This window comes from Vicugna pacos, chromosome 3 (assembly GCF_048564905.1).
Source record: "Vicugna pacos chromosome 3, VicPac4, whole genome shotgun sequence".
Taxonomy (NCBI): domain Eukaryota; kingdom Metazoa; phylum Chordata; class Mammalia; order Artiodactyla; family Camelidae; genus Vicugna; species Vicugna pacos.
The window spans coordinates 97910455-97936937 of NC_132989.1; the positions used below are offsets into that span (position 1 = coordinate 97910455).

Genomic DNA, 26483 nt, shown 5'->3' on the forward strand with positions numbered 1-26483 from the left:
ACTTTCCTTAACTCCACACATACTTTGGCAAGAGCAGCTTTACTGAGCTCTCTCTCGCGTCCTTTCAACGTGTCTTCCATTTCCTCCCAGCACCCAATGGACACATCAAGCTTCTGTGAGCCATGGAAGCTTGTTCTTGCTGGAGCCTTCCCTGAACCACCCAGCTCCCCCCTCCTTCTGTAATGCACTCCATGCAGACTTGTGCTGTTCCACTCACCAGTCCCTCTTACACTTTTGCACACCTGCGTGCCCTGACTCTCCACAAGCAACTTGATCTGCAAGCCACATGGTAGGTATCTTAGTCTCCCTAGGACCCGGCCCTGCCTCTAATGCAGAGACGGCACTCGCTTGAGTTGACTCCACTGTCACCTGTCACTATGTGCTACTCTCACTGTGTCTGCCTCTAGGATATTACCTTCCTCTCTCATACTCACTCCTACTAATGTTACGCAAACTGAGGAAAGAAATCGCAAAGCGTGTTATAGCTCTACTTAAAGAGGCGTCAAATAGGTTCAGAGTGAGGATTTGAGAGATTTCCCCTATGATAAAATTAATAGATTATGTGTCTATTTTAGCTGCTAAAGGCCTTTATCACACACTTCTTTGCTCTTGACTAGATTCCACGTAGTTGAGACTGCCATAAAAATTGGTTAGGCGGCTACTGCTAAGAGAAAGTCTTCTAGGTTTTACACCAATACAGGATGTTCATACTGAAACTAATGATGTAATTCGCAGCCAGTGAATGAGACAGATTTTTTTTTGAGAAATCTGTTCCCAAGTTTGCATCAAGAAAACAAACTTAAACAAAATCAAACATCATCTCCCTCACAAGAAACTTAATTCCTTACATCCTGAACACTGTTTATTGGTGAAATTAAGGAATTATTGTAAACTTTCAGGTATGATAATAGTATTATGGATATGTCTTTAAAAATACAAGAGTTCCAGTAGTGACAGAATGGCTTGTATCAGATTACCTTCGAAAAAAAACAATTACACACTCTGGACAAAGTATTTTAAAAAGAACATTTTTAAAATGTTAAATGAATATCTTAAAAAGTATTTCATTGAAGGCACTGGAAAGTGACAAAAATCAGGCAGAAACTGGAAGATATTTGACCCTTGCAAGAAGGGACCCCACTGAATGAGAACTAAATGTACATGGCTTTTCCTTTGAGGGTATTCCTGGGCCAGGAGGCACGAAGCAGCTCAAACTCAAGCAGGAAGCTATGACTTCCTGGCTGTAGCGATCAGGGATGTGGTTCAGAGCTGATCCTGAGGTCGCACAATGAGGGAGTAAATTCTGGGGAGAAAACAGCCACAGAGAAAGGAGCACCCAAATCTGTTCACAAACTTCTGCTGCCCTTAGTTGATTCCCATATTTCATATGCACCGAGGAGACACCAAGGAGTCCAGTAGACAGTGACAGCTGGAAGGCTGAAGAACATCTGAACCACTGCCTTCTTCACAGAAGAGACTATGGAACTGAGATACCAGCAAGTTAGAGGAACATGGTCAAGACCTCAGGCTTCCCAGGAAAACCCTATATGGGCTACACTTGAGGCACAGAGATTATGTCCAAAGACTAAGGATTCATCCTAAGACCAAAAGAAAACCGAGACAGAGCCAGTTTCTTTCTCCTTAAGAAAGAATAAAACCAAGCTTCCAAAAGTTCAGAGTGGTCAATCAGTAAACTTGCCTGCTAGAACGAAAATTACTCTTTAGAGGAATATAACTGAATACAATCTCTATAACATATCATCCACAACATCCAGTCTAAAATTAAAAAATTACTAGATATGCAGGGGCAGAGAGGTGATCCATAGTCAAGAGAAAAAGAAACGGTGTATACAAAGTGGTCCTGAAATGATCCATATGTTGCAATTAGCAGATAAGAACTTTAAAGCAGCTAATGTAAATATGTTCAACGACTTAAAGAGAAAGACGGCCAAAAGGAGTGACCAAATGGGGAATCTCAGCAGAAAAATGGAAGCTATAAAAAAGACCAGGTGGATATACTAGAACTGATAAATACAATATTGAAAAAAGAAATATTCACTGGAGAGGCTTAAAAGCAAATTAAGTCTGTGATCTCAAAGATTTATCAATAGTAAATATCCCAATCTAAATACAAAATCAATATACAATTTGGTATTTCTATATATACTACCAAAATCATTTGAAAGATCAACTTCTTATTCTGCTTACAACAGTATCAGAAGACATAAAATTATTTGCCATAAATTTAATCAAATATATGCAGGACTGCCACACAGAAAACTACAAAAGTTACCAAGAAAAATTAAAGAAGACTTAGTTATATGGAGAGGTATATCATGTTTGTGGGTTGGAAGACTCAATATATTTAAGTTGTCAGTTTTTCCCCAAACTGGTCTGCAGTTCAGTACCATCCAAATCAAAAATCCCAGGAAGTTTTTTGTAGATATTGACAAGTTGATTCTAAAATTTATATTGAAAAAAGAAAGAACTAGAATAGGCAAAATATAAAGAAGAGGCAAAACTAGAATAGAGAAGAATAAATCAGAGGACTCACATGACCAGATTTCATCTTACTATAAAGCTATAATGTTCAAGACGGTATGAAATTGGTATAAGGATAGACAAACAGATAGTGAAACAGAAAAAAAAGAACCCCAAAAACCACACTTAAAACAGTCATCTGAGTTGTCCAAGGCACCTGAGCAATTCAATGGGGGAAAAAAATCTTTTTCAACATATGGTAATAAGACAAATTGATTTAAAAAATACAAGTAAAAGCTAAAACTTGATTTCTACCTCTCAGCTTACACAAAAATTCATTTGAGATGGATGACAAATCTAAACATGAAAGCTAAAACTATGTAGTTCTGAAAGAAAACAGGAGAATATCTTTGTGTCTTTGGAGTTGGCAAATTTTTCTTAAAGAGAATATTAAAAAGCACTAAACATGTTTTTAAAAAGACTTCAATATAAAAATCTCTTTTTATCAAAAAGCACCATTAAAAATATGAAAAGGACTGAAATGAAATATTCATTATACATATAGTTGACTTATATCCAGAACATTAAGGTCAAGTAGGGTGTAGCCCAGTGGTAGAGTGCCTGCTGAGTATGTATGAAGCCCTGGGTTCAATCCCCAGTATCTGCATTAAAAATAATAATAATTTAAAAATAAATAAACCTAATTACTTCCCCTCAAAACAAAAACAAACAGAATATTTAAAAGAACTCTTTAAATCAATGACAAAAAGAGATAATAATCCAAGTTTTAAATAGGCAAAATACTTCAGCAGACAGATCACAAAAGTGAATGAGCCAACCAGCACATGGAAGGAGGCTCAGAAATAACTAGTCACCAAGGGAATACAGTCTAAAACCACAATGAGATACCATTTTACACACATCAGAATAGCTAAAATTAAAAATCTGACAACACCAAATGTAGATAAGATTGTAAAACAACTAACTCTCATGCATTGCTAGTGGGAATGTAAAACAATATCATTGTGGCATTTTCTTATAAAGTTAAACAGACATCTATACCGTGACCCAGTAATTCCATTCCTAGGTATTCATGCAATAGAAATGAAAACATATGTGCACACAAAGACTTATATGCTCTTTACAGCTTTAGTCATAATAGTCCCAAACTGGAAAAAAAAAAAAAGTCTATCAATAGGAGAAGAAATAAATTGTGGTGTATTTATGCAATAGAATATTACTCAGCAATGTAAAAAAATAGAATGAATATTAATACATGCAACATCATATAAAATCTCAAAAGCAGTATATGGAGTGAAAAAAACCAGACACAAGAGTATATATGGCATGATTCCACCCATATAGTATGTACTATATGGATTCAAGAATGGGCAAAGCAAACGTATGGTAATAGAAATAAGAGCAGTTACACCAAAAACAATAAAATATATAGGAGTAAATTTAACCAAAGAGGTAAAAGATCTGTATACTGAAAACTATAAGACTTTGATGAAAAAAAATTGAAGACACAAATAGAAGGAAAAAATATTGCATATTCTTGGACTAGAAGAATTAATATTGCTAAAATACCCATACTACCCAAGGTGACCTATAGATTCAATGCAATCCCTATACATTTCCAATGACATTGTTCACAGAAATAGAACAATTCAAAAATTTGTACATAACCACAGAAGACCCCTGTAGAGCCAAAGCAATCTTAAGGAAAAACAAAGTTGGAAGCATCACACTTCCTGGTTTCAAACTATACTACAAAGCTATAGTAATCAAAACAGTATGATACAGGCATTAAAAAATAGACACATAGACCAATAGACAGAATCAGATGCCCAGAAATAAACCCACACATATACAATCAACTAATTTTAGACAATGGAGCCAAAAATACACAATGGAGAAAGGATAATCTCTTCAATAAATGATGTTAGGAAAACTAGATATCCACACAGAAAAGAATGAAATCGGAGCCCTATCTCATCTCACTCACAAAAATTAGCTCAAAATGAATTAAAGATTTAAATGTAAGACCTGAAACCATAAAACTACTACAAAACGTAGGGGAAAGCTCTTTGATATTGGTCTTGGCTATGATTGTTTAGATATGACACTGAAAGCACAAGTAACAAAAGCAAAAATAAACAAGTGGGACTCTATCAAACTAAAAAGCTGCTGCACAGCAAAGGAGCCATCAAGAAAATGAAAAGGCAACCTATGGAGTAGTAGAAGACATTTGTGAATTTTATATCTGATAAGGAGTTAATATCCAAAACACATAAGAAACTCATATAACTCAACAGCAAAAACACAATCTGATTAACCAAATGAGCAAAGAACCCAAGTAGACATTTTTCCAAAGAGAACATATGGATGGCCAACACGTACATGTAAAGGTGCTCAACGTTACTAATCATCAGGGAAATGAAATCAAAACGGCAAGGAGATGTCACTTCACACCTGTTAAGATGGTATTATCAAAAAAGAGAGAGAAAGATAAGTGTTGGTGAGGATGTGGAGAAAAAAAGAAAACTGTGCACTGCTGGTGGGAATGTAAATTGATACAGCTTCTATTGGAAACAGTATGGACCTTCTTCAAAGAAATTAAAAATAGAACTACCATGTGACCCAGCTATCCAGCTTCTGGGTATGTATCTTAAAGAACTGAAGCCAGTACCTAGAAGAGATAAATGCACTCTGTGTTCACTGCAGCATTATTCACAAGAGCCACGATATGGAAACAACCTGTATCCACTGACAGACAAATTGTGATTTGTGATTAAAGAAACTGTGAGACAGAAACATAGACAGAGAGATGGAGAGATAGATAGACAGATGATAGATAGATGATAGAGAGAGAGAGATAGAATTCAGCCATAAAAATATGGAAATCCTGCATTTGCAACAACATGGATCAATCTGGAAGGCATTATGCTAAGTAAAATAAACCATACAGAGAAAAAAACAAATACTGTGTGATGTCACATGTGTGGAATTTTAAGAAAGTCAAATTCATAGAAAAAGAAAGTTGAATGGTGGTTGTCAAGGATTGGAGATTGGGAGAAATGGGGAGATGTTGGCAAAAGGGTAAAACTTTCAGTCATAGGGTAAATAAGTTCTGGAGATCTAACGCACAGCATGGTGACTATTGTTAACAATACTATACTGTATACATGTAATCTACTAAGAGAGTAAATCTTAAAATGTTCTCACCATCAAAAAATAAAAATAAGAAAGGTAACTATATGAGGTTATGGATATGTTAACTAACTTTATTGTGGTAATCATTTCACAATATATACATATATCAAATCATTATGTTGTACACCTTAAATTTGTGCAATTTCATTTGTCAATTATACCTCAGTAAAGATTCAGGGGGAAGAAGAGTGGCTGCTTATGGGGATGGAAATTGATTGGAAAGGGACATGAGGGAACTGTGTGTGGTCATGCAAATCTCCTATATCTTAACAGGAGTGGTAGTTGCATGAACATACACATTTATCAAAGGCAATCAAACTGCACAGTTAAGAGCTATGAATTTCACTGTATATAAATTTTATTTTAATAAAATAATAAAGAGATTTATCATATTTAGATACATATTAAAATACAGATGAAATAAGGACACCTTGGATTCGCTTCACAGTCACCAAGGTTATAGATGAAATTGGACTGAGTAGATTAATCATTGAAGCTGAGAGTTGGGGACATGGAGTTTCACAATACTGTGCTCTCCATTTTTGTATATATTTAAAACTTCCCATAATAAAACGTGTCTTGATTAATCAATTCCCTAAATGAATATCCCAAGCCTAGAAAACTGTGGAACCCTTCCCACAGTCGGTGCTATTAGGACATATGAAAATACAGAACAATAAGGTCAACATTCATATTTTGTCCAATCCCATCCTGTTTTCTATCGCTGCACTAATTTTTTTTTAATTTTTAAATCAATACTTTTTTAAAGACATCTGTAGACCTCAAATATCAACTTTAAAGAATAGGGCAACACACCAAAAGATCAACCCGCTCTGAATCCCACTTGGGAGCCATCATAATGAACTGCTCTAAATCATTCTGGACCATGGTAAGACAGCCTTTGGAAACTATGCAAGTAATGAGTTTCATATGCTTACTAACTACCAGGAAAAATAGTCATTCCTTGTCATCAGCCTAAAAGTAGCCCTTCTACAGGTCTACAGTTTGAGAATTCAGTTAAGTCTTCAGGTTTCAAGAAACGCCCCACAGTCTTCACAGGTTGAATCATGCTTCATTTCGAAGAGACTGATCTTTTTAAGTCTATTTCATAAGAAAATTGTTTCACTCTCTTGGGCAATTAAAAGATACTCTATTTCTTTTTTAAAACATTTAGGGCTAACATATTCTACTAATGTGAGGAGAGTTCGCCTCTCTGAAGAAAGTTACCAAAACTATGAAGAGTATTCTAGATGCAGATGGATTATGATTTTGAATCACCGAGGCCCAATATTTTGAAAGGTAGAATGACACTGAGCTTAATAAATATATTGGCTGCAATACAAGAGAGACTCCTGGCTACATGCCTTAGGGAGATGCATTATTTTAACCTCTCAGGGATCCTTAACAGCCTAAAAGAATTATAGAATCACAAAAGTTTACACCTCGAAGGGAATTTAGAGCTCATAGAGTCCACCCAGCATGTTGTGAAAATGAGAAACTGAAGCTCATAACAGTTACCGGATTCGCTCAGTGTTGCTCCAGTGGTAAGAACAGAGCTGCGACTGGAACTCAAGTCTCCCGACTCCAAATCCGTACCTCCATCATCAGTGTTGACTTGTTTCTCAAGCAAGGCACCTCGCTAAACACCAAACTCACACCTAAGGCTGGAGCACCAATGTGAGTTCTCTCACATGTGTAAGATTCCGAAGAAGTTCTCTGCATATCAGGAGGGAGGGGAAAAAAATGAAGAAGTTTGCCCTAGCAAACAGATTTTCAGTGAACTGTCAGGAAAGCAGAATCAAAGAAGAAAAAAGAAGTGATATTGGGTACCAGATTGTTAAACTTAGCTCCAAGGTTGTTTAAAAAAAAAAAAGTTAATTGACAAAAAGGCTTAATCTGTTTAAGCCCACTGCTCGTAAGTCGATTCATCATTATTTAAGGACCTACTGCATTTTTTAAGAGCTGAGGTACAGAACTTTAAGGAGATAAAATCCTAATCAGAGGCTCTGTTCTCAAAGAACTAAGATGTCAAAAATCCTACGTCAAATATCACTGTCATCTGACGCAAGGAGCCTCCCTCACTCCCAGGGCATAAATGAATGTGTTAAAGAGGTTGGCAGGCAGCTCACGTTCTTCTTCTCCACCCACATTACTGCATTCGTACTGAACTATTTCAGTGTCCCTGTGTGTGATCCATTCATTTAACATTGTAGCATCTTGGTTCCCTGACTGACGTCTTTGTTGAATTTCATCGATTCACTCTCATGCGCACATCCTAGTCCAAAGCTTTGCAGACTTTAATGTGCATACAGTTCATCTGGGAATCTTGTTCAAATGCAGATTCTGACTCAGTAGGCCAGAGGGATGGGGCACTAAGACTCCTCATTTCTTCCATCTCCCAGGTGATGCTGATGCCACTGGTCCACAGTCCACCCTTTGAGTAGCAAGACCTTGGATCTTACCATCCCCTGGAACTCCTACATTTTCAAAATCCTTGAGAAACTCTTTTTGACTACAATCTCTTCCTTTTTCCTTCCTCTGTGTGCAGAACAAGTTCTTTGAACTCAAGCTCCCATCCTCCTTAATACTCACACGATGCTTGGTCCAGCAGAGCACAGAACAGAGCAGTTCTGAATGAAAGGGTGAGGCAGTAGACACAGTGTTATTCAGGCAGAGGTGCCGGGAGGAAATTGGAACTGGGGGACTGCCACTCAGAGAGAGCTTTGGAGTTGGAGATAGAAATGTAGGTGTTACCCACATAGAGATGAACATCCCACCCAGGAGAGTGGATGTGCTGCCCAGAAAGTGTTTAGAGAAAAAGGGGCCAAGGGATGAACTTGGGAAACACTAATATTTGTGAAGCAAGTGGAAAAGAGGAGTCATGAAAGGAGACCAGGAAGGGCTGCAATGTACACAGAGAACTTAGAGACGGTGGTGTCTTGGCAGCCAAGGGAAGAGCAAATTTCAAAAAAGAGAGAGACCTTTCTAAACTCCTCCACTAAAAATCCCCCCATTCAAGCCTGGTTATTTTGCTCACTCTTCCCTAAATGTGTCTAATGCATTCCTCCTTCTAGGCTGGGATTCCCTATACCGGTCTCTCTGAGGAGGCTCTTCAGTACCCATCTCTTCTTACCCATCCTTCGAGAGCCACCCACACAGGTGCTGAATTGTCCTCCCAGGACACCATGCCTTGCCCGAAGGAGGGGCTCGGTGAGTGTGCAATGGTACAGGTTCAATCAACAGCTGTCCACAGGCTTAACCACATGCATGGTGATGCACAGGGTCAAGTGATCAACAAAAATTCACGTGCATCAAGAGGGTGTATGAGCTGTATCTGAAATCTCTTCTACCCGAGAAATTCTTGCACATATGGTTACCATAAATATAGGTCACTTCTGAGTACCAGAAAGAGAAATGGCCCCAAATTGAAATGAATGTAATTTGTAGGTCAACAATGAGCAAATTAGGAGACTATTTACTAATAAATTGTCTCTTTAAGATGGAATAAAATCACAGGTGTCCAACTTCAGTGATTTAGTAATTATTCCACCTAAAGATAACTGGTTAAAGGAAATAAAAAATACAGGTCTCCAAATTTAGGCCAATTGTTAAATTGTTTATTTACACACACACACACACACACACACACACACACACACACACACACACACACACAGATAAATTCTCTGCTCGCCTCCTTCCTACCACCAAATCACAGCCTGTTAGAGCACGATTTTTAGAACTTTACAGAATGAAGCAAGTTCATTCCGGGGTGGGGAGGTGGGGATCAGGTGATGAAGACTAATCCAAAGTAATTTCCTACAGCTTGAGCCACTTTCAAATGTCATAACCAGGAAGGGGGGTGAGTCTCCAGCAATATATTCTTCTAGGTCCTCTCTTTTAACAATTGGCTGGACCCCAGAAAGGATGTCATTTAAAACCGCTACTGCTCGCTACTCACAGGGCCAGGGAGATGCTCGGCTCTCTGCTGCTGGGGCTGTTTTCTTTGGACACTATCACTCAAAGCGCTTAAGCTTCGAAAACCCCTTTGCAATCATTTTTCATAACTTCCAAGAGCAACTCGGTGTGGTTTTCTCCATTTCACAGATTAAAGTCTTTGGCACATAATGTGGCATGCCCGGGGGTCATCGATTGTAGTTTTCACACCCATCAGTTGACATTTATTGAACCACTACCTTGGGCTCCTCCACCACATCCACCTACACGGACAGCAGCATCAATGGCCAGGCCTTATGGACCAGAAATCTGCCCCAAGAGGTTAAAAACCTGCGGCTGCTGTCAGCATCAAACCCCAGAGTCCTCTGTCCATGCAGTGGCCAACAAAGCTGGCAGGGGCCTGCCAGCCGCCCTTCTTCCAAGCTGGAAGGCTGAACACATGGGCATCCCTTTCTGGTTCCTGTCAAATTATGTGAATTGCAGTCATTTTGCCTCTGCTCTCTTAGGAAAATGCAAAGCTTCATGGAAGGGAGTTCACGTTCTCAAAGGACCACACTGCTCTAGCCACATGGTGGCCGGACTAAAGAAATGTTTCCTGAGCAGAGATCTCTTGTAGAAAAACTAAATTCTGGCATTTGAAAGACTCACTCATCTCCGCTTGACAACAAAATATCACCTTTATTAGATTTATTTACTTTAAGCCTTCCTTTTCCAGGTTCCTCCTTGAAATGAAATATCTAATTTCAGTAAAGCTAATCTACTGAACCCCTGGTATCTTTGTGTAAAGGAGTTCTTCACCAAGTGGAGAAAGAGGATGCCAAGGTCCTGAGGCTCCCGGAGCACAGAGGCGTTGGAAGGGAGGGGAAAGGCAGAAAGAAGAAATCTGAGCTGTCCTCCTCTACAGTTTTGTCCCCTGCTCCTCACTTACATTAATGGGCATCATTGTTACAGCTGATGTATGTTCCTTCTGCAAGCTGAACTGGTAATGTGCCTGCCCACCGGCCAGATCTGAAGTGACCTGACTCCTCTAGAAAGAATGATGTTGCCTCCATTGTAAGGAGTTGGGCCAAATGCGTGAAATGCCCTTCTGCTCCATTCAGTGGCAACTCAGGAAGAAAAACAAAGTAAAACAGCTCGGCCTTTTGATTGTGAAATGTATTTCCACACCGCTTTGCTATTTCAGTCGTGCATATTTGAGTATATTGTCACCATTATTGCAAAATATCTTTCGAACTGAAATTATATCACTGAGCATAATGGAAAAAAACAAAACAAAACAAAAGACAGTGATTATCTTGTGAAAGGTCAAAATGAAGTCTGTCGCCTGGAAAAAATCATTTCTCATAGGTGCTGTGGCCCTTCCTGGAACATTTTCCGACTGCACCAGTTTGACAGCATTTTTGCAGTTAGTAAGTCCACACCTGCCAATATGTGGAGATAACAAGTAAATGGATACTTAGTTACAATCAAATGAAAATACTTAAACCAGGAGATTCCCAAGGCTTTTTGTTTGTTTGTTTGTTTTTTAATTTTCTAATATAGTACAACTAAAGCTATTTAAAAGTTACAGGAATAAAAAAATTTAAAGCACTTTTCCTTCATGGCAGAAAATGAAAGTGATGTATTTTTTTTTAGATTTCAGTATATCTACATTTAAATGTGTTTTGAAAGCCAACTGATATTTCTTTAGCTAGGAAAAAAAAAAAAGAATGGCTTTAATAAGCCATTCCTCTTGCAGTCTTTATTCCACTTGATTACATTTTCCTAATAAAACTAATCTTATTAATATGTTGGCATGTGAACTCATTATTTTTTCTGTTGTTAAAGTCCAACTTGTGGTTTGCTTTTATTCTTTCAAATACAATTAGCAAAGCCCTCCAGTGCCTGAAAGGGCCTTTCCGTTTGGACAAATTATTCCCTGGCTGACTTAAAGAAAGGGGTGAGGACACGGTGGGGGGATGGTGTTGAGTGGGGGCCGGGGGTGGGGGTGGGGGCGTGTCTCCTATTCTGTTGCAGCCCTGGCAGACACAAAAGCCTGCCTGTACACACTCTCACCAGAAGTGGGGCCAACACTGCATGCTTCAGCTGCGTTTTTTCTCTTGCATTGGTTTTACTGAAGAGCTAACTGAAAATTTCCAGGAAGCATATACAGTTCTAATTAAATGATATTATATAAGACAAGAAGAGGTGAAGTGCCCGGCCAAGATTTCATGGATGATCTGTTAACTTCTCAACTGATGTCACCTCCCACATTGCATCTGTGCAAAACCAGTGTCAAAACACAAGCTGGGTTAGACATCTTTGCTGTGGGGCCTTCCGCCCATTGAAGGAAATGAGAGTGTTGTTTTTCAGCATATTGGACTTTCCAAAATGTCATGCCTGGCCTATCTAAACAATGATTTATTAAACCCTGTCTCTGTTGGAATACTCTGGCTAGATAAGCTGCAGTTTCCCGGGGCCCCCATTTTGTTTCTGGGTGTCAGAGGGAGACCTGGGAGGGACGGGATGCCCAGGACACACCCCGCCTCCCTAACAATACCGCTGTGCATCAGACGCTGCCAGAATATTTGTTTAACAGTTAAATTTTCAACTTTTAAATAAGGAGAAAAAACAAGCTACGGGTGGCCTGCTAACCTCAAACGAGCAAATATCCAAGGTTATAAAATCACCCCCTGCTCAGAATACCTAGTTAGAAATAAAAACAGAATTTAACCAAATTCTACCCCAAGTCAAGAACAGAGGTCGCATTAAGAAGTATGAAACTGAATCTGAAAGCCAAAGTACCAAGGATGTAGCATTATTTCATTAAAAAATGGACTCTGCACATTCTCTGTAACTAAAACAACTTTCTTCAACAGCCATCTCTGAGATTAACTGGAGAAATACTTTTTTAAAAATGCTTCTGATCCACTCTTAGAAACTAGGCTCTAGTTTTGTTTGCAAAACCACACTTGCAGCTGGATCCTTGCAAATGCAAATTGGACACGAAGCATTGCAATTACTTAATTTGTGTACACAAAGATGAGTTTTGCATATACAAACAGTTTCAGGCCAAAGAATGGAGACCAGCTTGGAGCCAAAGAAAAGTTGGCCCTTTGTATTTTAAAGTTGGAATAATGAAAATTTCCAAGGGATTTGTATGATATAATGTTACAAGCAGCAGAATACTTTATTGTAATAAAAGCCTTCTAAAACAGAGGTGGGTGGGTTGTGATGATTGTTACACTGTGATTTTTCAATATAGAGTAAATTCCGTACCCAGAGAGTGACAATGAATCACAACTTCTAAATTAAGACTAAAGTTAGAAAAACATTTTCAACATGTAATATTAGAAACCTGGGAATGGGAAAGCCCCTGAAGGTGACAGCCCCAAATCTCTGGTTTTATAAACAGAAGAAGCCCTAAGAAGTAAAAGGACCCAGTCAAGGGTTTTCTCAGCCCAAGTCCAGGGTCAGAAGCTCTGCCTTCTCTCCTGCAGCTCCTTTCCCAGAGGGCTTGCCTTCAGTTCTAGAATGATGTTATATCTGCAACACTGGAGATTACTAGGGAGTGGAGCCTATTCAGAGGAGACAGTCTCTGCTACCCAAGGTTGCATTGGAAGGTGATTGAGCCCCACACTGGAAACCTCTGTACAACTTTATGTCTTCAAATGGTTTTCAACTTTTTTCTGAAGTATTTGGTTTTATAATAAGAGAGCCAAATAACCTGCCAGAACACAAACAGTTCCAATTATTTTTACGTAAATACCCCTTTTTAAAAATCTTAAAACTGAGTCAACTTAGCTTTTTAAAAATCTACTTTAAAACCTAAACTTCTCCTTAAACTGGCAACAAGATTCCTAGACAATGTTTCTATATAGAATCCTTTTTCAAAGGAAACTGGTATAAGAGCTATATTAGAGGATACCGTTTAGCTCTAGACAAGAAAGTAAAATAAAGTCTTTAGACACCAGTATGACAAGTCTGTAAAAGAACAACTCTTTTCTTAGTGAGTATGTATTATTGTTAATATATGTTGCTTCTGTACAATTGCTTTTGAAGAATCGCAGAAGGCAAGTGTATCTGTGAGGGTAAGAAAGTCAGCATTGAGCTAATAAATCAAGAATTAAGTAGCCACTAGAAAGAAAACTATAACCAAATAGGTATTTCTAAAGGAACAAGGGCATTCTGGACCAAAAGAAATATGCTGACTCCTTCTCTCAGACACACCCTCTCTTTCCCGCTTCCTTCTTTGCTTTGAATGTAACAAGATTACCACCATCACCACCACCACCACCACCACCACCACCACTCTCAAAAATAAATAAAAATACACAGCACCACCATCTCTCTATACTTGCATGGTACTAAGATGCAACAATCCAGAGAGACTTCTGGTAAATCACAGCCCTTTAAACGCACATTCCCTGCAAAATCCCCACTAAAATGACAATGAAAATTTTAAGGTGTAAAATTACAGTTGAAAGAGTACAGGAAGAAAATGGGAGATGGGGAAATTCAACAAAATTCTGGAAGTTGGAAAGGGGCGAGTGACTCAACAGACCAAAGTATGCAAAGGAGCATGACAGGGACTCCAACAAGAAGCAAGGAAGTCCAGTTCCAGGGCTCTAGAATTGGAGGCACCAGTTACCTCTGGAGGTGAGGATGCAGGGGAGTTGAAAATAGTGGGATTCATTGAAAGGCTGTACAAGGAGCATTTAAACGTCAGCTCCCCCACCCTCAGCCCTCACGTGGAGAAGAAACTGCCCCTTCCATCCAGGCAGAAGACAGAAGACTTATTGTCTTAATACACTGACGCAAAGAGGATCCGAACGGGAGGGTACAGGGCACAGCTGGAGATTGGGTGAAGCATAATACTGAAAATTGAGGTGTAAGTGAAAAGTCTGCAGTCCTAAAGGTGAGATTCCTCTTCTCTGGGCTCCCAGAATGTAGGGCAGCCTTATGACTCTTAAGAAGAAATTTGGAGAATTATTTACTGAAACTGACCAGCCTAAGAAACAACTTCACATAATCATATTTGAGATAACCTCTGAAAAAGTCAGCTTGACGTCTTATTACCCTACAATAAAGTCCACCACTAGACAGGTTCCCATACACACAGAGCTTCTGGAGAACTCTTTAATGGATCACCTTTAAATATAAACAGATAGATAAGGATTACCAACAGTTTAAGAAAAGCTTGTAATATGACAGAGAAAGAATTCAGAATTAACATTTTTAAATAGGAACTTGAAAGAAATAGACAACGCAGGAAGTAAAAAAAAAAAAAAACTCAACCAATGTGAAATACCAGCAATTATAAGAAGCACCTTTGTTTTATGTGCACTTAGAAAGAAAAAATTAAGACAGCCCACCAATTATAAAATGAATCTCAACTTTTGATAAGTTAAAATGAGAAAGAAGTATATTCCAGAACTGATGAAAGGGTATCCTCAGGAAAAGAAGATACTGCAATTAGGAAACAAAATCAGGGTGTTATTTTTTAAAAAGAGAGGCACTCAGAGAACAAGAAGAGCCCTTGTAAATTTAAAATACCATAGCAAAAATTAAAAATTGAATAGACAGTTGAAAGATAAAGTTGTGAAAATCACTCAGCAAATAAAAGAAAATGGCACAGTTCAAAAATAGAGAAAATTAGAGAATCAACTGAGAAGAACTGACATCCAACTTTAAAATTTTCAGAAAGAGCAAAGTGTTCAGCACAGATTTTAAAAGACTCACACCAAGACACGTCATCATGAAATTTCAAAACACCAGTGAGCCAACTGTCTGCCTCTTTGATCTCCAGTTCATTCCCCTCCCTACATCTGCTTTGCTCTACTCCATATCATTAGAGAATGATTCTTCCAGGCTGCATTTCCCTGACAGCTGACTCTTGGTTCATTCAGCCAACAAGAAGCAGTGGTTGAAGAGCAAGAAAGAGCGAAAAGCCAGGATATTGCTCCTTCTCGCTCTTTGCCTTAGATAGCATCTCTGGCAGAGGCTAGGCTTCTTCCATGCTTCTAGCTCCCATGAGCCACCCTAACCCTTGAATACTGATCAAACCATCTCTTCTCTGGTCCTTCTAGCTCTAGAGACAGTAATGGCTCTTTGCTGTTGCTAATCTCTGGCTTGCCTTACTCTTCTCTTTAGCATTTCAGCTTTTCCTTCACCTTAAAGTTAGTTTCTCCCAGTAAATTTCTTCTGTTGAATTACCTGGTGTGGACTCCATTTCCCTTACTAGATCCTGACTGATACAACCAACAACATAGAGAAAACACTAAAGCATCTAGAGACAAAGGAAAAGAAAACAGCATGAAAAAAATAAATAATCCAAACGGTAACACCAAAAACTGCAACAACAAGAAAATAGTGACCCTGACATCAAAATTTTAAGGGAGAATAACCTTCAAACTAAAATTTTATACCCAGCTAAATAATCAATTAATATAACAGTAAAAGAAAATGTTTTTTGATATGCAAAATCTCAAAAGATTTTCCACTCATACCTTCTTTGTCCTTCAAAACTAAGGTGAAAATCAACAAAGAATGAGATTTAATATCCAATAAAAAGAGGACCTGATCCAAGAGAGAACTGAAGGTTGATACTGAGGGAACCAATTAATCTAAACTAGAGAAAGAAGATAAAGGGGAAAAAAAGAAACATAATTATTTAAAATGTTTGGCTATGGGAATGAGAATGAAATAGTGAGAGTTAAATGGAAGCAAATTTTAAAAAACAAGGAAATTACTAACTCCAGAAAAAAACAAAAAGCTACATAGGAAAGGAAACGTAATCCTAAAACACTACATGATTCTGTTGTGTATGTGTGTATGTATGTGTGTGTGTATGTATGTGTGTATATATATATATAAAATAGTAAAAACTATGTTTTTTTAGCTTTTCTTCAAATTTTATTTTGCACCTATACCTTTAACTAAAAACTATGTCATAAAAATATTGGAAGAATGGGAGGAAAAAGAAGTATTGCTAGAGAAAAAGTGTGTAAAGGAGCTAATTTTTTTCCATCTTAGGGAATCAAGAAATAATATCAAAAACATCAATTTAAATAAGCCATTTTAGAAATATGGAGGGAAACAGCAGAAGCCAGTAAAAGTATTAAGGACTATGCCCTCTAAAGAATGAGAGTCCAGAGTGGAGAAGGGCAGAATGGGAGACCCGTGTTTACCTTAACTCTTATGGTACTATGAATTTATTTATAATTCAGTGTGGGTCTTTTTTCATTGAATTCAATCTAGAAAATCATGTGTTATTTTGATTCAAACAACAACAACATCAGGAAAAAAGGGTGAGCTTGACCCAAGGGCAGAGCCAGCTGTTAAAGGGCCAGCCAGTGAATGGGTCTCAGAAGTGCCAAACACAATAGGAGAATGAGGCAAAGCCAACAGCGGGATTTACAGGACAGAGAAGTCAGAGCAGCTGCCAGAGGGGAAAAGATGTCTCCAACACTGGCTCAGTCTAAACTGAGAAGTAGCAGCTGTGACAAATTTAAGTCTACCTCTTAAAGACATAATGTGAAAACACCAGGAGTTGTGAAGACTGGACTGACTCCCTAGTCCAGAATGAAGGAATGAATAAATGAATCTCTCTTTCATCTCAGAAATAAGATTAATGGTTTTAGAATATAAGATGAAGAAATATCAGAGCATTTAGGTATTCATTTTCTTCCAAGGGAGTGGTTTTTCCAAGCTTGCACAATGTTATACCCTATCCATGTGAATAAATTACAAACAAAGTTTGTACATAAGTATAAAGGGTTAACGCACCCTAAGTCAAGAAACTTTGATCCACTTAAAGAGGTCATGGAAATTTGCATAAATTTGGAAAGCACCTCTGCTAAAGAACTAAGTGAGCCCACTCCACTGTGTTTGATTTCATTTCTCTAGAAACATGGATATTTTCACACCTGTGTCACATTTGGTCTGCTACAAGATAAACTGTCCAGACTTGTGTGAGTACTGTCAGTGCTTCAGAGTGTGTTATCCTGAAGAGAAAGATGTCTGACGTCTGTGCTGGCACAGGAATGCAGCGCCCGTGGGCTCCCAGAACTTGTGGCCATAGATATTTATAGACCTTCTTAGGTATTTTTAGGTGATGAAGATCTCGCCCAAGATGGGACCACATGGGACCACATGGGACCACATGGTCCAGGATAGAGCTCCCAGCCATGCTCCCTGGAGGATGCCATAAAAGGCATCTGATGATTTAGGAAATGATGGTTTACACTACAGAAGAAAGCAGGCAAAATCGATAGCTGCAGATGAAGAGGAGACAGAGTCCCAGCCAGGCTTCATCAAGGATGAGAAAGAGTAAAGAGAAACTGATATCTTGAAAGCGTGTCTTTGGGCAGGCAGGATGCAGGGAGAGGAAGGAAGAGCTTCTGCCTATGCTGCCTGCCAGGCTCACTTGTAGGGCCTGAGACACTTAATCTTCAGGTCATGGGTTTGCCCCCATCTGGGGCACATTGTTATTAAAAAGGTCAGACTGATGTAGTGGAAAAAGAGAGTCACTGAACCAGGAGTCAGGGGATGCAACTAATCTCAGCTTGGCCACTGCACAGCGCATTCTAAAACCAAATACCAGGGCTCTAGACTTGGAACCACTTGTGTGGCAGAGGCCAAACACCTCCATTAAGACGCCCTTGAGTGAGAGCCACTGCACATGTGGGCAATCCAATAAATAGCTACCAGAGAAGCCTAGACAGGCACTTGGCAGACACTTGTCTGAGCCACACTGGGAGCCCCAGTGACGAGGGCCTCTCCAGTGGGCTTTACCTCTAACTTTATTTCTGATGACCCCTCAGATGGTCTTCAGAACTCCCACTGTAAAAAGCCATTACTGCCCCCCAATACCATCCCCCACTGAAACTGAACTCCTGGCTTTGTGTACCCGATAAGGTCTAGCCACAGGACTCACTCACCACCCAACTCTGTTGCACTGACTGCAATATAGTGGTTACATTTGGAAAAGCCACTTCACCTCCCTGGGCCTCAGTTTTCACCACCGTACAGGAAGGGGGTTGAATTTGATGTCCTCTGGTTCAATAGCTACTAGATAACTAAAATAATTAAACATCATAATAAAAGCTTACTTTTATTGGCTGCTTCCTATGTGCCAAGCATACAGTACGAGGGATGCAAGAGTGAGCAGAAACAGACATGGTTCCTGCTCTCACAGAATTCACAGTCTGGTAGAGGAGGCCAGAGTTAACCTAAAAATCCCAGTGACTACAACCCGAGCGGCGTGCTAGGATGGAAAGGAACAGAGGGCATAAGATAGTTCAGAGTGTCAGGAAAAACCGTGCTGAGAAAACGGTATCTGAGTTACTATCTGAAGGATGAGCAGGAAGACCAGGGAGGACACTGACATGCGGGAGTATCACTGGTTACAGTGGTTACATTGGACTGGAATGTAAGAAACAAAAGGAAGAGAAATCATAGCCCCCCAACCACTGAATATTTACTTAGTGCCTGGCATTGCATTAAATACTATTTAAATACACTTCTTGAGTTCTTTCAATGACTTTGTCAGTTAAAAACGATTACCCCCACTTTGTAGTCACAGTTTTACGGCACAGTTTTAAAAACATGCCCAAGAGAAAAACAGCAGGAGGCAGAGCCAGGTCTATGAAACCCCAAGCGTGCACATTTAACCACTATGCTATACTGTACAATACATTGGGCCCTATTAAAACCTGATGTGTCAAAATAGAATAGGTTTTCCATCCTGGAGCTAACTTTAACAATCTAATGTCAGAATAGAATAGATTTCCACCAAATCTCCCTTTTCTACAACACTCACCGCAGCCACCCATTTCAGCACACTGATAAACCTCTGCAGTGGCACTCAAAAAACACAACTAAACACACATAACTATGAAAGATGGAATAAGTTATTATAATGAGCTCCAATTTCTGCTTTACATTATCATTTTTATTTGTTTATAAAACTAATTTTAATGATCCCACCATCAGAGAGAAGCAGTATTGTAGTCTATGACTACAAATAATCTCTAAAGCAACAGTGTTTGGCTTGGAACATATTATGGATCTTCGTAGTAGGTGTACCTTCCAGGGAGGTTTTCCTTGATCTACCATTAAAATAAGATGTAATATTCTGAACACAGGATATCTGATGACCAAGGAGATTCATCTAGAAGTGCGCTGGAATGCCAACCTTTGCCCAATGAGTAGCATCATGTTGGACAACCTGCACTGAAATACTTGAACTTCAACAACCTCAGGAAGGAGATCAGACAAAATGACTCCATTTTTGAGTTTTTAAGCTGGAAAATTAATATGAACCTAGTAAAGTAAAATAACATACAGTGGCCTACAGAAAGAGAAAGAAAAATACCATATGATATCACTCATATGTGGAATCTCAAAAAAGGAAAAAAGAAGACACTAATGAACTCATCTACAAAACAGAAATAGACTCACAGATGTAGTAAATAATCTTATGGTTACCAGAGGAGAGGGGGTGAAAAGCGATGAATTTGGGAGTTTGAGATTTGCAAATGTTAGCCACCATATATAAAAATAGATTTACAAAAACAAGTTTCTTCTGTATAGCACAGGGAACTACATTCAGTATCTTGTAATAACCTTTAATGAAAAAGAATATGAAAACAAATATATGTATGTATATGCATGACTGGGACATTGTGATGTGTACCAGAAATTGACACAGAAATTTACATATTCTGTTTTCCTATCTCAGAATAAAATACAAACTCTAGAAAAAAAATATACAGTGGCCTATGCAAAAGACTTTGATTTTTCAGTACTGACACAGGCCACCTCTGGCAGCACTCCTGAAGGAATCACAGTGCCCTTTGTGTTCTTTCATATCCCTGAAGCAAAGGATTTGGATGATGACAATACTACCATAGGTTTTCATAAACTTGGTCTCTACTACAAAAACCTGCTTCTTTCATGATTCAGAACACATTGTCCAATACGGGAGCCACTATTCACATATCACTACGAGTACTTGACCTGAATTAAGATATTCCGTAAGGGTAAAATACACACTGGATTTCAAAGACTTCATACAAGAAAAAATATACATTCTTATTCACAATTTCTACATTGATTAAATGTTAAAATAATATTTTTATATTTAAGTGAAATAAAATATATTATTAAAATTAATTTCACCTAATTTTTAAACTTTTTTTTTCATGTGGCTACTAGAAAATTTTTAATTACATTTGTGGCTCACATTACATATTTACTAAACAGTGCTGATTAAGAAAGTCAAAAAGTATTTTAAATGATGTCTGTATAATATATATATAGCATAATGGCATTTAAGACATTAATATATGTTCATAAGACTATCATTTGATAGCAAATTCTTATATAAAGATGTGTATGATCTTATAAAAACAGTACAAAAGAGGCACCATTTATTGAGTTCCAACTTTTTGGCCAGATCGTACTACAGACTTCACTTAGACTGTCTGTAATCCTCCCAACAGGGAGGAGTACTCTGGATGAGGGAGACTGAGTAATTGGCCCCAGATCACATAGCTAGAAAGTGCTACCTCCAGCCTCTGAGTACAGTCTGTCTGAGGCTAATGTCCAAACTCTGTTGTACTTCAAGTAAAGAAATTGGGTGAGACCCTATTTGGAAGTGACCATCTCTTATGAAGTTGGTCATTATCTACCTTGGGCAAGGACTTCCAAGCCCTACATCTGTCATTAAGAAGATATTCCTTTTCTGTTTTGGATAAAGGGGAATGAAGAGTTTGGAAAACAGCACATCCACCCAACTAGCCTGCTCATCCTGCTCTGAGAAAGAATCTGCAGGAGTTACCCAGAAGTTTGAAGGGCCACACAGAAAAGTGGGCCAGAGGCAGCAAAACAGTGGCATCACGTGAGACGTGGTCAGTTGTCTATGGTGCCACTTCTTAGGAGAGTTCCCCTGCTTAATCCCAAGCCTGGCCTAAGCTTCTGACTCCAGTCTGCTCTTGGAAAATGCACAAGTAACAACATCACCAAGGGTGTGGAGCCCTCAGGAATACTTCAGTAGGAAACACCTTGCAGAGAAAGGGGACAACCACACTGCCACGAGAGAGAGAAGCAGACTGGTCACAACGCTAAGACAGATTGCCAAAAGAAAGAGCCTTCTGAAACCCAGAATACCTTCTGCCACCAAGCTTTGGAAAAATTAGGCATGCAAAACTTTGGCAGTCTTTATCCGCTTTCCCCCTCAGCACACTCCTAGCAGAATAGGTGATGGAGCTCTCCAGACATCTGCTCAGCATTACCACAAGTACCCACAAAAAGCAATTTCCCTTCCTGCAGCAGTTGAAAAAGTGTAAGTGAAGGGTGTGCTGTCGGGGGGCATGGTGGAGAAGGGAAGCCGGGAAACCTGGCCAGAAAGAAAACCACACAGAAAGCGACAGTGACATTCAGACCTGAAGCTAGGAATCTTTGAAGGGCTCAGGATGGGACGCTTTATCACGTCTGATTTAATTCAAAGACTGTTTTTCAGGATGCTGAAGGTCTAGGCTCGCAATCAAGCACTTACGTAATCCTCCTCATTGAGCCCTTGCTTCTCAACAGAACTTTTCACCTCCATGGAAAACTTCTCAAACTCAGGTTTCACTGTCCTCAGTAGAGTGATTGTTTGGAGGGATGAGTACGCTTGCTTAGCTTCAAAGTCGTATTTGTCTCCTCTCTTCCACGAGCCATCTCCTACGGGAGAAGTAAAAATATTTATAATTCCAAGCCAGTTACCATAAAAGGGCCATTCTCCCTTTTCCTCTGCGATGCGTCTCTCTGTGTTTCTTCTGGCAGCTGGGATGGGGGTATTGTCATAGTTTTGCTGTTGGGTATAAAGTGACAATGTCAAGATCCTCAAAGGAGGAGAAGGCCCTTTGGACATGTGTCCCTTTGAAATGTGAGACTGAGAGAAAAGCACTGTTGGGTTAGTTACCTTCTAATAGCCAAGAAACTGCAATTTTCAGCCCCCAAGAATCGCCACACTGAGGAGTAAGAAGTAGGTTTATTCCTTTTTATTCACACTTATTTTTTAATACCTACAATCAACTGTGAAGGTCAATCAAGATGGAACTGTGATATAATTAAACCCAACGTTATATAGATGTGGAAGGCAGGGATGGCTAGGTTCGACAAATTTATGCAAGTAATGTATATAAACTTGGTGCTATTAAGAGAAAAAGGTTTGAGATTATTGATATTTCTTGAAATATTCCTTGAATCACTTCAGACTGAAAATAACTTAGGTGAACTTGAGGATCTGTATCTGTCTAGTGCTGGCAACACCTCATAAAGATTATTTACTGGACAAATTCATCACTGAATCAACAGTAATAAAATTAAAAATTGCTAACATTTACTGATCATATACAACAATAATAAAAGCTTTATTTACAGAATACTTTATATGTATAAACTCATGTAATCCTCAGAAGATCCTGTAATGTGGGTACAATTATCCTCTCTGTTTGACAGATGAGGAAACTGAGGATTGAGAAGCTGAGTATCCTGCTGCTTCTCTGCTCTCCCTTTCACAAAAGCAAAGGCCAATTACATGGATAAGAATCATTTCTCTCCTCTTTATTATTTCATTTTTGAGAAAATATGTGGCTTACAGGACCCCAAAAGGAAATATGGACCTCTAACTTTTGGCCATAATGATAATAATTCAATGAATTATCATCATGAATCCTGGAGGTCTCTGCCACCCCGACCCCCCAGTCCACAGCGGATGCCGGGTACCCAGCAGCTGAACGGTCAGGACGCCTCTGGAGTGTGCAGCCAAGCCTGCCTGGGACTCACTCCATCTTTACAGAAAAAGCTCAGTAAAGAGCTGGTGGCTTTGCACAAAATGAATGCTGGAGAGTGTGTGGAGAAACGGGAACCCTCCTACACTGGTGGTGGAAATGTGAATTGGTGCAGCTACCATGCAAAACAGTACAGAGATTCCTTAAAACCTAAAAATAGAGTTATCATATGATCCAGCAATCTCACTCCAGGGCACATATCCAGAGAAAACTATAATTCAAAAATATACATGCACCCCAATGTTCATAGCAGCACAGTTTACAACAGCCAAGACATGGAAGCAGCCTAAATGTTCAACGGCAGATGATTAGACAAAGAAAATATATACATATATGAATACTACTCTGCCATAAAAAAGAATAAAATCATGCATTTGCAGCATCATGGACGGACTTAGAGATTATCACACTGAGCAAAGTAAGTCAAACTGAGAAAGACAAATATCATATGCTATCAGAGACTCACAGACAGAGAAAACAAACTTTTATTTACCAAAGGGGAAAGGGAGGGAGGGATAAATTAGGAGTTTGGGATTAGTAGAAATAAACTACTATATATAAAACAGATAAATAACAAGGTCCTAATGTATAGCACAGGGAACTATATTCAATATCTTACAATTACCTAAAATGAAAAAGAATATGTATATACATATATAGATGTATGTATGACTGAATCCTGAATCACTGTGTTGTATGCCAGAAACTAACCCAACATGATAAATCAACTAAACTTCAATTTAAAAAGAAAGAGCTGGTAGCTCTGAAATTTCTATCACAGCTTAAATCAGACAAACATGGATTAACTGAACTACGTGCAAGGTTCTGTGATAGCCACCACAGTGGGCATCATGAATGTCTTGAAGAGTCTCCACCTCCTTCAAGAGAGGGATTTAGAGATGGACATGTAAACTGCTGAAGTTATTACAGGGTGACAGTTAGCTTAGTGTGAGGGGCCGGGGGCGGTACAAAGAAGCAACACAGAGTACAGAGGGAGAGGCAACCAGCTCCAACGAGGGAGGTTTCATGCCAGGAGGAGGCATCAGCCTGGCCCTAAATGTGTGAGTAGGACTTTAATAAGAGGAGAGGAGGACGGGAATGCTTGCTTGGCAGAGCCTAGGGCGTGGGCAAAGGTGTCAATGTGTGTGACATCCAGTGGGCAGCTGAGAACCTCAGTCTGGAGCACGAGAAAAGACAGAGACAAAGAATGTGTTTGTGGAAGCGTCTGTTTAATCATAATCCCAATAATAGCAGCCATTTATTAATTGCTTACTGTGTGCCAGGGAACTGTTCTAAGATAAATAAGACAGAGCTGAGGACAGAACTCATTAAGGGCTAGATCCATTCTCAATGAGCACAAGATTAAATTTCAGGCCACCAAACAAAACTTGCTGAAGTCCTCCTCCTCCTCCCATGTGAAACCTCCCCAGTGCTGCTGAGGCCACAGCTATGCCCGTGCTCAGAGAGCAGGTGAGCTGTGCGTCACTGCCCCCAACCAGGGCAAACCTCACTGGGTGCTCAGGGCAGACAATGTGGCCTTTGGGAAGGGGCCAAACCCTTTTGCCAGGAAGACCCCCAAATTCTCAGAATGTCCAGAACATCTTCAACTCATGGGGGAACCCATTGCTTCCAGGCATGCCATCAATACTTATTAATTCAGTTTGAATTGACTTGAGGTATCAAGAATCAGCAGGAATGATGCTTCTTAAGCAAAAAGGTGAGACTTTCTCAGCTCTGGGTAAGAGCTCTTCCCAGAGGCACAAGAAAGGAAACACTTAACCCTGTATGCAATTAGAAAATACACATAGAACTGGAAATGGCAACTATCTAGTCACTAAAATGGAAGAAATACTTTTTCTAATTCTGAAAGACGTGAAATCCAGTACAATCAATCTGTCTGTCACAATCTAAAAGGTAATGAATTTAGAGTTTGTTTTCTAGAAAAAAGAATGGACACAAGAGTGCTTAATTAATCAAAGCCAAGCTGGGTAGGTATCTAGTCACAACCATAACCAATACAATGACTTCTTGCTTTTGTAGGCATTCCTTATTGTAACGTGTCAATAACATCTCCCATCTGCGGCCATTGGAGGCTAGGAAAGCAGAGGCCAGCTTGGCCTGATGCCCCAACAGTGGGGACAAATTTAATTCAGCAGACAACTGGGTGCCTGTGGAGATTTACGAGCGGAACAGAAGAATGACATGATCAGACTCATGCCTTGGGAAATAGCAATGGATTAGACTGGGGAGACACTGAGGGTTCACAGCCACAGTAATCCGGGCAAGAGGTTATAAGAGGTTATATGTGGGAAGTCACACTCCACCCAAAAAAGGTTAAACATGGTTCCCAGGGTGGCTAGAATCACAGGCAAGTTTGCTTTTCTTTTCTTTCTGTGTGTTTTTCTGAATTTAGCAAATTTTCAGAAGTGTATTTACTGCTTTTATAATCATAAAAAGAGGGAGAGCCCTTGAGAATGAAAGAGGAATCTTAGGACTCTGTGAGTTAGGGAGTGAACGGCAGCCCTGGGGGAGATGCGTCACTGGTGATGCCAAGGAGGAAAGGAAAACGGTCGTCAGAGGAAAGGGCAGAGCCAGCGGGAGGAGGAGGGGTGGGGAGGACATGGAAATGATAATGATTTCAGTTAGGGTCACGGTCACTCCAAGGTGACTGCTAAAGAACACCCAAGTGACAGCACCAGGCTGGGGCTGGAAATAGTGGTCCGAAGCCAGAAAGAGGAGTGAGGGCTAGAGAGTATCGGATGTCACATCCATATGTCTTAGAGTTAGATCCCAGAGATGGATGGCACTGGATAAGAAAGAGCATGCAGAAAGAGAAGGGCAGAGGAGAACACACTTAGGGAGGCTGTTTTTAGTGGGCAGGAGGCATAAGAGGAGCCAGAGAAGAGCTAACAGAAAGCTGGAAGAATGCTGTGCCACCAAAGCTAAGAAAAACAGGGTTTCCAGGAAGAAATCCAGCGCTGAACTCTTGTAGCGGCTGCTAGACCCGTG

General features: G+C 39.5%; 1 protein-coding gene across 3 annotated transcripts in view; it reads right to left on the reverse strand.

Annotated features, from left to right (window-relative positions):
• NPR3 (natriuretic peptide receptor 3) overlaps positions 1-26483 on the reverse strand; it is a 65021-nt gene that overhangs the window by 21888 nt on the left and 16650 nt on the right. For all 3 annotated transcript variants that reach the window (XM_072958804.1, XM_072958803.1, XM_072958805.1), the window contains one exon: positions 22196-22362. In XM_072958804.1, coding sequence (XP_072814905.1) covers positions 22196-22362 — 167 coding nt within the window. The remainder of the gene's footprint in view (positions 1-22195; positions 22363-26483) is intronic.